This window comes from Ochotona princeps, chromosome 2, assembly GCF_030435755.1.
Source record: "Ochotona princeps isolate mOchPri1 chromosome 2, mOchPri1.hap1, whole genome shotgun sequence".
Classification (NCBI taxonomy): Eukaryota; Metazoa; Chordata; class Mammalia; order Lagomorpha; family Ochotonidae; genus Ochotona; species Ochotona princeps.
The window spans coordinates 91,472,511-91,485,233 of record NC_080833.1 but is presented as its reverse complement, the minus strand read 5'-3'; the positions used below and the strand labels follow the sequence as shown (position 1 = coordinate 91,485,233).

Sequence of the window (12,723 nt, the reverse complement as noted above, 5' to 3'; positions counted from 1 at the left end):
AGTATTACTGAAGACTCCCCTGCAAAGGAGCAAAAGTCTTTGCCAACCTCAGAGTTAACTGAGGAATACATTGAGGAAATGGGGGAATAAAGAACTTTAAAATTTGTTATAAAGCTTTTTATCAATAGCGAGAAGCATATACAGGAGTCCAAGGAATTTAAGGAATAAGTCACATAGGAAATAGCAGTACTGAAACAAAATCAAGCAGAATTATTGGGAATGAAGGAATGATACAATTAAGAAAATTAAAAATTCAGTGGAAAGTCTTAATAATAGAATGAATGAGGCAGAAGAAAGAATCGTAGAATTGGAGGATATTCCTTGTGACAATGGGGGAACAATCAAAAAGCTGAAAAAAGAGCTGGGTCAAGCTAAAAAGGTATTCATGAATTAAGACACTAGTATAAGGCCAAATATAAAGAGTTATGGGACTTCCAGAAGGCACAGAAAGAAGAGCTGGGCTTTATTCAATGAAATAATAAATAAAAACTTCCCTAATATGAAAAAACAATTTGGAAACAGAATATAGGACAGGCACAGAACTCCCAATAGGATTGACCAAAATTGATCTTCACCACGGCACATGATAATCAAGCTCTCTTCAGTTGAACCTAAGGAAAATATCCTTAAATGTGCATGTGAAAAAAATCAAATAACTTTTACAGGAGCCACAATCAGACTCTCAGCTGACCTATCAGAGGAAACTCTACAGGCCAGAAGAGAATGAAGAGACATATTCCAGATTTTAAAGGAAAAAAAATTGTCAGCCTGGAATAACGTACACAGCAAAGCTTTCCTTTGTCTTTAAAAATGAAATAAAATTCTTCCACAGTAAAGAAAAGCTCAAGGAATATGCCTCTTCCAGATCTGCCCTCCAAAAGACAAAGTTGTTTTCTTGATAGAGAAAAGGATTAGTACCTACTAAAACCAAAGGCAAATGTGGAGAATATTTCAATAAAATTACAGCAGAAGATTAAAACAATGAACAACCCATTGCTAAAATGACAGGACCAAATTCCCACATATCCATATTATCCCTGAATGTAAATGACTTAAACTCATCCATCAAATGTCATAGATTAGTGGACTGGATCAAAAAACAAAACCCATTTATCTTTTGCTTATAGGAGACATATCTCACCAAAAATGATCAGTGGTAATTACATCTCAGTAGCATGTTATTTAACTTCATGGTGTTGTAGATTTTAATTTTTCTTCCTGTTGCTGATTTTTTTGGAGTGGATTTTCATTTAAGGAGATGTGCAGTAGTTCTGTGACAGAGACTATCATATCCAGATGTGAAGACACAATGCAGATTGCATCTCTACTTCCAGATCAAAGATGGACTCCCAATGAAACTGTTAAACATACGCTACTGAATGACCAATGTGTCACTGAAAAAAAATGAAAAAGAAAACCAAGAACCTTCTTGAAGCAAATGATGCTATTGCATGATCTGCAAGTCAGTAAAGAATTTAATATGAGAAAATAAACTGAAGAAATGAAAATAAAAACAAAACATTGAAATCCTTGCGATATCAGAGGAATATACCTCTACACTATAATATTTGGCTTTTTACCCTTTCCTATACGTACCATGTCATGCTGCACTTAAATATCAGAAAATTAAGTTTGTAACGTATACGAAGGGATCATAATGGTGGGAAGGGAGAAAATGGAAGAGGAGTGAACTGTGAAACTGCTATGGAAAAGAATAATTAAAAAAAAAAAGAAATGACAACTTGAAAAGCAGGGAATGGGGAAAGGAAGAGGGTGAAGCTGCATCTAGTTTCTGCGTCTGTGTCTTGGAGAGGTTGACATCTGAATGATCTTTTTCATTTCCCAAAGTATGCATGCAAATGTTTTAGCATCTTATTTCATGGTAATTTAAAATTTACACAAAAAAGCTGCGTAATGATTCTGCTCATCTCATTCCCCCTATCACCACCTCCTATTAGCAGATTTGTAACAATCAATGAATACACAGTGGGGCAGAATGTGCATTTTAAGAAGTTTTTAAAAATATTGGCTCTTCACTAAAATGACCATCATTTTAAACTTAAGTTTTAGCTAAATTTGTTTTATTTTAAAGTAATATACTATCATAAAGGAAAAGTATTAGGACAATGCTATCTTAAAGCACATTAAGAGTGTTTGAGGGAGTGGATGTTTGGCCTAACACTTAGATGTGTATTAAAACAGTCACTCCCATATTACAGATTTGGTTTTTTGCTGGGCTCTGGCCCACAATTCCAGTTTCTTGCTGTTAGAGACTCTGGGAGGTAGAGTTGATGGCTGAAGTCATTGGATTCCTGCCACCCACTGAAGGAGACTTTGACTTCCAGGCGTCCCTAGCCTATTCCATGATTGCAAATCTCTCACCCAGAATCTATGCTTTTCAAACAGCAAACAAAAAAATGCCAGTAGAAGTGGAGTGGGTATATCAGGATATATCAGTCAAAGACAGAGCAACCAATTTTAATTTTCTTTTGATTAGTTTAAAATACCTTTATATTACATCATTTGTTCTTAATTGAGAATCACTATTGGGGGCCAGTCTTGTGGCATATCAGGTAAAGCTACTACCTCTGCTGGCATCCTATATAGGCACTAAGGCATGTCTTGGTGGTTCCACTTGCCACCCAGGTCCCTGTTAATGGTCTGAGAAAAACAGCAGATGGCCCAACTATGTGACCCATATGAGTTCTGGGTGAAGCTCCTGGCTCCTGGCATTGACTTATCTCAGTCATGGCTGTTGTGGCCACTTGGGAAGCAAACCAGCGAACAGAGAGCTCTTTCTCTCCCTCTCACTGCAATGGACTTCCAAATAAATAAACCTCTAAAAAATAATTATTGTAAAGTTGTAATGATGTTTATGCTTTCTTTCTTTTTTATTTCTATGACAGTTTACAAACATTGTAATGTATTATAGCTCACTGGATGGCTAAAGGAGTTGGATAGACCTGAGCAATTTATCCTTATTGTATTATTCCACATTTAGGTACTAAAGACCAGACTAGCGGTGGCTACTACGGGAGAGTATTCAGGGATTATTGATTGTGCCAAGAAGCTTCTGAAACAAGGAGGATTCAGAACACTTTTTCAGGGTTACATTCCTAATTTACTGGGCATTTTACCTTATGCAGGATTAGATCTTGCTGTTTATGAGGTGAGTTTCTTATAATTTGACATAATGTATTAGATTAGAAAATATAGCCCAACAATTTTTATTCTAAGAATATGGTTCTAAATTACTTTTTAATGAAATAGCTTTTGATTGAGAATTCGACTTAGTTGGTTTGGATTTTCCATTATATATACATTTTTTCTAATATACATATTATATAATGTATTTCTATAATGTTATATATATATTCTAATACTAATTTATTCTTATTGTGAATTAGATCTTGGTAATAATGACTAAGAGACCTAAATTTTGATAAAATAGTGGTTTTCAACTATGGATAATATCAGAATGACCTACATGTTTATCTTTTTAAAAAGTTTCAACATATACATAATGAGATATTTTGATTTAATAACCTCAAAGAGATGCTTGGGTATCAGAGTTTTAGCTCCCTGGTGCACTCTGATGTACAGGTGAGGTATTATTGCACTGTTGTGAAAAGAAGAGCCAAGGAGAGAAGTAATTGGGAGTTGGACAGGAGTGGCAGCAAGGAGATAGGACAGACACCATGACCAGGTAGAACTGACCAGGCAAATTCTGGAGCACTCCCCTTTAAGCCCATCATTCCACCTTTATGAACATTTAGATTTCATGGAAATCATCTTAATATTTCCCATTAAGAGTCAGGTGAGAATGTGTGAGTAGAAAACTTAAATAATTCTCAGTCCAGGAAGGGCAGTTCTCAAAAGGCACAAACCCAACAATATTTTTGGCAAGTACTACCTCAGTTGTGCCAAAGTTGGCTAATTTAACTTAGCACTTTAAAAAGTATAATTATGTTTCTGTAGGTGTTTAAGATACTGAATTTTATACCATGTGTTACGTTTTATATTCTTACTTATGTGATCTTACTAAAATAAATTTTCACTGCTATTTATGTTGGGCTCTCTCCATTCTTTAATAGTTCAGTATTTTTTTATTTCACACCAGAATACCACAAGCCATTTCTTTTTTTAATCATTAGATGATTATAATAGTAAATCTATGCATTCTGATCATTGTCGTAATACATAATTATAAAGTTGATGTCCTTTAATAAATGAAGTGTTTTGAAGCACTTAATGGCATTTAAACATTTCTGAATAATTTCTTCCAGCTACTTTTATTTAAAAAAAAAAAAAAGACAAATTTGGAAAGATGAGTCTTTAAAAAAAGAAAGAAAGAAAAGTGATTTCCTTCACCAAGAGTGGATTTTGCAGTTGTCCTCTTAACAATATTCTATTAATCTTTGTGAGCTTCTGCAAGGCTTTGCTTGGGTGTTTGAATATCATCTCAACCAAAAACAAATAAACAATGCACACAGAGAGATGCAAACATAAAACTCAAACTGAGGTTGAATAAGTATGTTTATTTGAAAACATTTGCATACCATCCCTGAAATGGGAGAGGATAGCCCTTTAGTACTAAAGAGCTCTTGTATTTAGAATTATATGGCAGCTGAAGAATATTTATTATTCTATTCTCTGCTAGCTTTTGAAGAATTATTGGCTAGAGCGTTATGCAGAAGACTCCATAAACCCCGGGATAACGATTTTGATGGGATGCAGTACACTGTCTCACATGTGTGGTCAATTAGGCAGCTTCCCTCTGCACCTTGTTAGAACTCGCATGCAGGCTGATGGTGAGTTGTTGTCATTGATTCAATGAGGCAGAAAGAACTAAAAAGTCATTTGTAAAAATTAAAGATTCTGTGAACAAAAAATGTAGAATTATGCAGGAAAAGCTCTTTGATTAAGGCATGGATTTTGAATCTAGTATGTTATTAAATTGAACTTTTTATAGATTTATTTTATAAATTTCTCATTTCTTTCAGTTATGTGGGATCCCTCTGAGAAGTTTGCAATTAGGAGGTACTGCAAAGAACAGTGGAGGTCTTCAGAGTGATCCGTAGTCCCCACTTGAGCATGTAATGCCTCCATAGTTCTGCTATCATGTCATGTTTTGTATCAGGAAATTAACATATTTGTGGCATTGAATTCATTTTAAATTCCAGTTTGCTTGAGGAAGGGTGTCTGTTTCTTCCTTTCACAGTCAAATATTGGGAATTTACATTTTAAGAAAATACATTCTTTTTTTTTTTCAAGAAGGAAAAATTTCCTACATAAACCCTACTGTTATGTCCTTGGATGCCTTATTTAAGGGATCATGTGGTATGCTTTCTGATTCTGTTTGGTTAGATTTTTGAATTTTTTTTTAACTCTGCTAACATAAAGAGGACAGATTTCCTAAAATTTCTGAGGTGATAATCATACTTCCCTTTTTATTCTCCTCAACCCCCGTTCTTCACTTTTCTTTTTATTTCTTAATTTTTGCAAAGTCATAATCCCCCCTATAATCACAGGCCCAATTCACCCACTAACAAGTAAAAAGCAGGAGATGACAGTTCCACAGAAATATAAATAAGCACTAAAGACAAGAATCAAATTACAAGATGTATGTTTCATTCCTATATATTTTTTTGTGTCCTATATTAACATATCAGAAAAGACGTGATATTTGTCTTTTTGAGACTGCTTTATTTCACTAAGCATAATTTACAATTGCTTCCATTTTATTGCAGGAGACAGAATTTCATTCTTTTTATGACTGAGTAGTAGTCCATTGTGTAAATATATCCCATTTTTTTTCCAATCATTGGTTGATGGACATCTGGGTTGATTCCATGTCTCAGCTATTGTGAATTGAGCTGCAGCCAACATGGGTGTAAAAGTAATTCGCTCATTTGCTGATTTTATTTTGTTTGAGTAAATTGCTGGGAGTGCAATGGTCAGATTTCCCAGGAATCTCCCTATGTCTTCCATAATGGTAATAATAGTATTCCAAGCTGCTTTTCTCCCCATATCCTTGCCAGAGAGTTGTTGCTGTTGTTGTTTCGTGATAGCCATTCTACCTGGGGTGAAACAAAGCCTCATTGTGGTTATTATTTACATTTTCCTGGTAGGTATTGATCTTGAGCATTATTTCATGTAGCTGTTGGCCATTTGATTTTCACCCTTTAAAAAATGCCTGTTCATGTCCTTTGCCTCTTTCTTAACTGGATTGTTTATTTTGTTGTTGTTGAGTTTCTTGGTTTCTTTATAGATCCTGGACTTCAATACTATATCAATGCCATGGTTTGTAAATATTTTCTACCATTTAGTTGTCTCTTCTTTATGTTGAATTTTTTGTTTTGCAGTACAGAAGATTCTTAGCTTGATGTGCTCCCATTAACTTATTTTTGCTTATATTTGTCTATACTTCTGTCTTGGTTTTTTTCCCCAAGAAGTCTTTGCATATGCAAAGAGCTTGCAGATTTTCTGCTGATGTATTCCTTTGGTAATTTGATTATCAAGTTGTATATTTTGATTTTTGATCTATTTTAATATTTTTGTATAAGGTAGGGGGATCTTATGTCATACTTCTGCTTGGGTGGATACAATTTTCCCAGGACCATTTGTGCAATCTGACTGGAAGATCTATTCATCTCATCACCCATTTTCTCTCTATTAAACTATCTGTGTTATGCCCCACTTCCAAATGTTCCTTTTTCGGTCTTTCATGAAGAGGTTTTGATCATTTTTCACTAGAACTTTCTTCTATGATGGAAATATTTTGTATCTGTGTTAGCCAGTATGGAAACCACCAGTCACATGTAGTTGCCAGGCATTTGAAATTTTGTTAGTGTAGGCTGGGGACTGAATTAATGGTTTTATTTAATTTTAATTGATTTAAACTTAGATGTCATATATGTCTAGGTACTCCATGTTGGCTAGCACAGGATTATAAAGAGGAGAGTGTATGCTTTGAAGTAATTTTAATCTGCATAATTTCTTATTTATCTTTGAGTAATATTAATATATAAAGATTAAATATTGATTTACATTGTTTTTTTTAATTTACAGTCCTAGCAGAAAAGGAAGCAACACCAATGATTCAACTCAGTCAAGAGATATATAACAAAGAAGGGAAATGGGGATTTTTTAGAGGAATTACCCCTAATATCATAAAGGTGCTTCCTGCAGTAATCATCAGCTGTGTAGTTTATGAGGAAGTGATGCCATATTTTGGACTAAAATAGAAGTCAAGTATCAAATTGTTATCATTGACATAATCATCGAATGGATAATTCCTGGATTATAGAGATCTTATCTTTTCCTAAAAGAAAATATGTATCAAATAATTGTTAAAATATTTTTCTTTATCAGCTATAAGATAATAATTTTGATGAAATTCCTTAATAATTAAAATCTTAATATCCACAGAATTCTATTTATATTTAGCACTTGAAAATGTGGATTCCAACTTGAAATTTCTTTTTGAATGGATTTAAAAATTCTGAAGGGTAACATTCCAGAACACTTGGCCAGTTACAAGATTTTAATCTTAGTCTTTTGAAATTAAAAACACTTTTTCAAATGAATTTTCAAATGTTTGATACACCAAAAACAAAATCAGTGCATTTAAAACTGATGTCAAAGTAAATGACTGGATCTGTTTTCTTCTTCAAGAAAAATGAAAAGTGAAAAATGAAAAGTTGCTTTCATTATTCCTTCTATGATATCGTGGACGGAATATTGATGACATATTTGTTACTTCCCTGGATTCCCTGAATAGTAAATATAAACACTGTTGATTCATTTCATTTACTAAAATGTTCAGCTTGTATAAGGAAATTGGCATTGAGAATGAATCCACATTGAATAAAATTTCTTTTATCTTCAAAAACTATCACATCAGCATCCTCCCATTAATAATGAAATCAAATGTTCATACTGAGTCACAATGTTTTCATGATCCCTATGAATGATTTTTCAGTGACTCAGTCATCTAGCTAAATCCTGAAGTAATTTTATGCTTAAAAAGGTAGTTACATTTTTTTAAAGTTGTGGTAAAATCCGTAAGTACTATCTTTACCTATTTTTTGGTATACAATTCAATAGTACTAAGTGGGGTTGGCATGGTAACATATCAGACCAGTCCTCCACCAGTGGCGCTGGTATCCCATTTGAGTGCAAGTCCATATGATCTCCCACATGGGAGATCAGGCTGCCAGGTCCAGACCAGCCTAGTTCTGGCTGTTGCTGCCATTTCAGCATTGAATCAATAGATGGAAGAATAAATAAATCATTAAAAAAACACCTAAATTTAATGCTAAATATATTGCCCTTCCATGACTTATTTTAGTTACATATGGGTGCACAGTGAATGAATATGGACAGAAGATTAAAAAAAAAAAAGAAAGAAAAAACCAACATTGTGCTACATCAAAATTTTAAATCATAACACTTTAGTTCCACATTTTTGGTAGTGTATTTTAAGGACCTGTAACCAAACTGGTGCTTAAAAACAAAAGCAAAAAAACAAGCAAGCAAGCAAACAAACTCAAAATATGAAAATGTGCTTACTTAACTTTCTTCCTTCTTACTCCTTTTTGCTGGTACTGCAGTCCCAGCTTTTACAAACCTTCATCTTTATGTTATGGCGCCCTCTGTTGTGCTACTAGCAACTTTTCACTGTGGTCATCTTCCTATTACTTCAGCAGCAACAAGTCATACTGCTCTCAGTTTCAAACTTGTGATGAATATCCAAATACATCCACATGGTTGCAGTGATGCAGATGATCATGAATTTGAAGATACTACAAAGATACAAGCAAATCAATCTGAAAAGATACTCTGTTCAGAGTACAGGTAACAAATATGTGTGAAGCAAGCGAGCAAAATTGTCCTGTTCAAAAGGGTGATAAATACTTGAAGAAATATGCATCTGAAAATTTTTCTCTGCTTAGTGCAACTGTCAAAACGCATCTTAGGGGAGCAGTCTTTATAGTTTTATAGATTCCTGTTTTCACTGTTATTTATGTGATACAGCCGTACAACTGCTTAGGTAGGATACAGTTATTTTCTGCCTCCCTGGGCTAGGCTATGAGCTCCATGAAGCTGGAAATTTGGTGGCTGTCGTCACTACTGCCTGCTGTAGAGACAGATCAGTGCACGGTACTGAACAGGCACTCAATACATCTTTGGTAATTGAGTTAAGGAAGCAGGTGGGAAGACAGATCAGTTCACACCTGCTTTACACCTTAGAGCACATTAAAGTTTTTCACCAAACTTCCTGCAGTAACCCTTTTCATTTTTGTATCAATTGTAATTCTGTTCGTCTTAGATTTTGATGCTGCTGCTGCTGTGATGATCATGTGATGCTTTCAATATCCAGCATGTTTATTTCTAATTATACTTCATCTTTGTAACTTATGAATGGGAGAGGTTTGTATAAAAGAAACAAAGTAACTCTACCTTCTTTTCCTTTTGAATTATCCTATCCAATTTCTTACCAACGTGTTATCAATTTCCTCAGCTTTTCAAGCAAAGAACATGAATAATAATCTCTCCTAAGAGCTATGCTTTCTTCTGGTTTGTTCTTTAAAAAAAAAAAAAAAACCAAACAGCTATTGTTGTCCTGTATTGTGATGAAATTCTAGCTTGGATTTTACTTTTTCCTCTGCCCAGCGGTCACTCCCATCATTGTTCCTGGCTTAGGCATTCCTGACCATGCTCCAGCTGCCCTTTGGCCTTTTCTGCTTTGAAGCCAATCTCTTGTTAGAAAGCAGGTGAATACACAGGACAAGACCTGAATGTCAAAGAAAACCGAATACATCTGTTCACAAGGGGCAAAAAAATCAAGGTTTAAACACCATCTTCCTATGAATGAAGTTTATACCCATGTAGCACCTAACAAACATTGAGTGTTCTCAAACCAAGTATGAAATGATCAGAGACCTTTTCAGTAAAATACAAAGTTACTTCAAAAAGCTCTTGGAAAATGGAATAAAGATAAATTTGTTTTGGTCCAAAAAACTTGGAAATGCATGAAGATGAGAGGTACACAAAAACTTCTTGAAAATATATCTTTTGCAGAAAAATAAGTTTATCTTTGAATTCCATTTTCCCATGAACTGTTTTAATTACTTTGTATCTTCTGTAGGTACCTAAGAAGCTACATCAATTCCACTCAGTGTGTTTTGGAAATGTTGTATCTTGTTGATCTCTCAGTGCTTGTAAGGAAATTAATTTCCTATAGAAATAGGAAGAAAATTAAGTATTGGGGGATTTTGGTGTATCTTTAATTTACCTTCTCTTTTTACAACCTAGCAGCAAACCAAGCAGAACGGGGGCATTATGCAGGGGTGTTTCTGAAACTGATGCCAGCTTCACCCCACCCTGTGGTGCTCTCAGGTTAGGGCTGAGTGGGAGTTCTGCCCTCAGGGAGCTGTCTTCACTCCTCCAGTGCTCTTCATGAATGTGGATCAACCCTACTGCACTCCCCTTCACAGCCTCTACACATAAGCCCAACACCAACCTCCTCTCCCCTACTCTAGCAACACTGAAGGAAAAACTGAGTGGAGAGAGGCAGGGCATCAAACCACGGGCTGACTGGTTTCCTGGCCATCACTTTTCACAACAGGATGGGTGTCTGTTTGTCCAGTGTTGCTTCATTTCCCTTACAATACCAACCACATTCCTGGTCTCATAAAATGTGTTGTGAGGTTTGTTTTGTTTTGACTTTGCTCACACAGAACTGGTTTTATCCAATCTGCCATTGCAAAGGAAAATGTATCACAGGCAAACATGAGGAGCGTCACAGCTAAGAAGCACTTTTTAAAGGTGTTAGACTTTATTCACTTTAAAAAAGCAAATTACAAAGAAACCGCAAGTGCAATTTTAAAGATGCCCAAATGTCCTTATCCAGAGAATCTGTTATGTTTCATCAGTGCCCCAATAGCATCCCAAATAGCATGTGCTTCTATTTCTTTAGTTTCCTTCAACCCAAAACAGTCCCTCAGTCATTCCTTGACCTTCACTGCTTTCCCATATTTGGAGGATATAGATTATTTTCTAGAATATCTTCTTGACTATATTGCAGGTGTGGTTTTGGTTGGGTCAGTCACAGAAGTGATACTATGTTCTCCCTGCACCCCATCAAGAGCCACATGATCATCATCTGTGCCATCACTGGTGATTCTAAGTTGGAACATGGAATTTGCTAGGTTTCTCCCATTGTAAAACTCTTCTTTTCGCATCTGTAATGTGTAATGTTTGTGAAAAGGCAGTTTGAAACAAGGCAAGTTTAACATTTCTGATCTAACTTCTAGCCACTTGAATATGGATTTTTTTTGCTTGAATAAATTATAGCTCCTGTAATGAGAATATTCTAATTCCATCAATATTTATTAACTGGCATTCTACTGCACTGAAGTTTCTCATTCTACTTCTATGCACATCATGTGCACTGATGGGTTCCTGTTTGATTTAAATAGGATATAGTCCACTGACACCATACGTTTTGGTGCCCACATTGCCCTGGATTGGGCCAGTGCCAACGCCTTCAAGCTGACTACGGGTCCCTTTGACACTCTATTCTTTGAGTACTCATGTTCTGGTGAAGCAATGTAAACAATGCTCATCTCTTAGCTTCCCTGCCCTTGCCCTAGCTCCCCTTTGTGGGCTGGTATTTCACATAGTTAATAAAAGAACTTAAACACACATAGTTTTTTTTTTTTTTTGAAAGGCAGATAGACAAACAGACACACAGAGTGAGGAGAGGGCAGGGAGAAAAAGAGAGATTTTCCATCTGCTTGCTGTTTCACTTCCTAAATGCCCCAACAGCTGGGGCTGGACCAGGCTGAAGTCAGGATCCCATTTCATATCCCTCACATGAGTAGCAGGGGCCCGCGCATCTTGAGCCACCATTTCCTGCCTCCCAGAGTGCACGCTATCAGAGAGCTAAATCATAAGCTGAGTTGGGACTCAAACTGAGACACTTCAGTATTAGATGTGGGTGTCTAACTGCTCTGACCTGCCCTGAGAATGGTGTTTAGAAAGAAAGGCTCCGATACTGTAGTGCTTGTTGCTGATATTACTTCTTCTAGAACCTGTCAGTGGACAGAACTTGAAAACATATGTGGACACACACACACACACACACACCTTTTTACTTCTACAACCTAAAAACACAACACTAAACTGATGCCAATATCACTAATTCCAGTACAACACTACAGGAAACATTCTAACTTAACCTGGAAAATGGAATTAAAAGATAACTTTATTATGGTATGGAAAAATTGAAATATATTCATCCACTTTTTATTTCTATTATTTATTTATTATTGGAAAGTCAGGTTTACAAAAAGAAGGAAACACAGATCTTTTATCTCCTGGTTCACTCCCCAAGTGGCTGCAACAGCTGGAGCTAAGTCCACTAGAAGCCAGGGGTCAGGAGCCTCCTCTGGGTCTCCTACACAGGTGCAGTCATAAAGCCCTGGGTCATCCTCTATTGCCTTCCCAGGCCACAGCCAGGGAGTTGGATGTGAAGTGGAGCAGCCAGGATACAAACCGGCGCCCATGTGAGATCCCAGCACATGCTAGGGGAGGATTTAGCCACTAGGCTATGACACTGGGCCCCATATAGGCCCATATAGGTTCAAGGTATGGAGGTAGGTGGGTGGGACCAATGTTTCAGTTTTTTCCTTTTTATTCTCCTGATCTGTTGTG

General features: G+C 35.9%; 1 protein-coding gene across 3 annotated transcripts in view; it reads left to right on the top strand.

Moving 5' to 3' along the window:
• The window catches only part of LOC101535193 (mitochondrial adenyl nucleotide antiporter SLC25A24), a 42,315-nt gene extending 35,035 nt beyond the window's left edge, over nt 1–7,280 (top strand). For 2 of the 3 annotated variants that reach the window (XM_058659768.1, XM_058659762.1), the window contains 3 exons: nt 3,002–3,169; nt 4,661–4,811; nt 7,072–7,280. In XM_058659768.1, coding sequence (XP_058515751.1) covers nt 3,002–3,169; nt 4,661–4,811; nt 7,072–7,247 — 495 coding nt within the window. In that variant the 3' untranslated portion in view covers nt 7,248–7,280. The remainder of the gene's footprint in view (nt 1–3,001; nt 3,170–4,660; nt 4,812–7,071) is intronic. The other variant, XM_058659775.1, reaches the window with a different exon arrangement.
• The last annotated feature ends 5,443 nt before the right edge of the window (nt 7,281–12,723 follow it).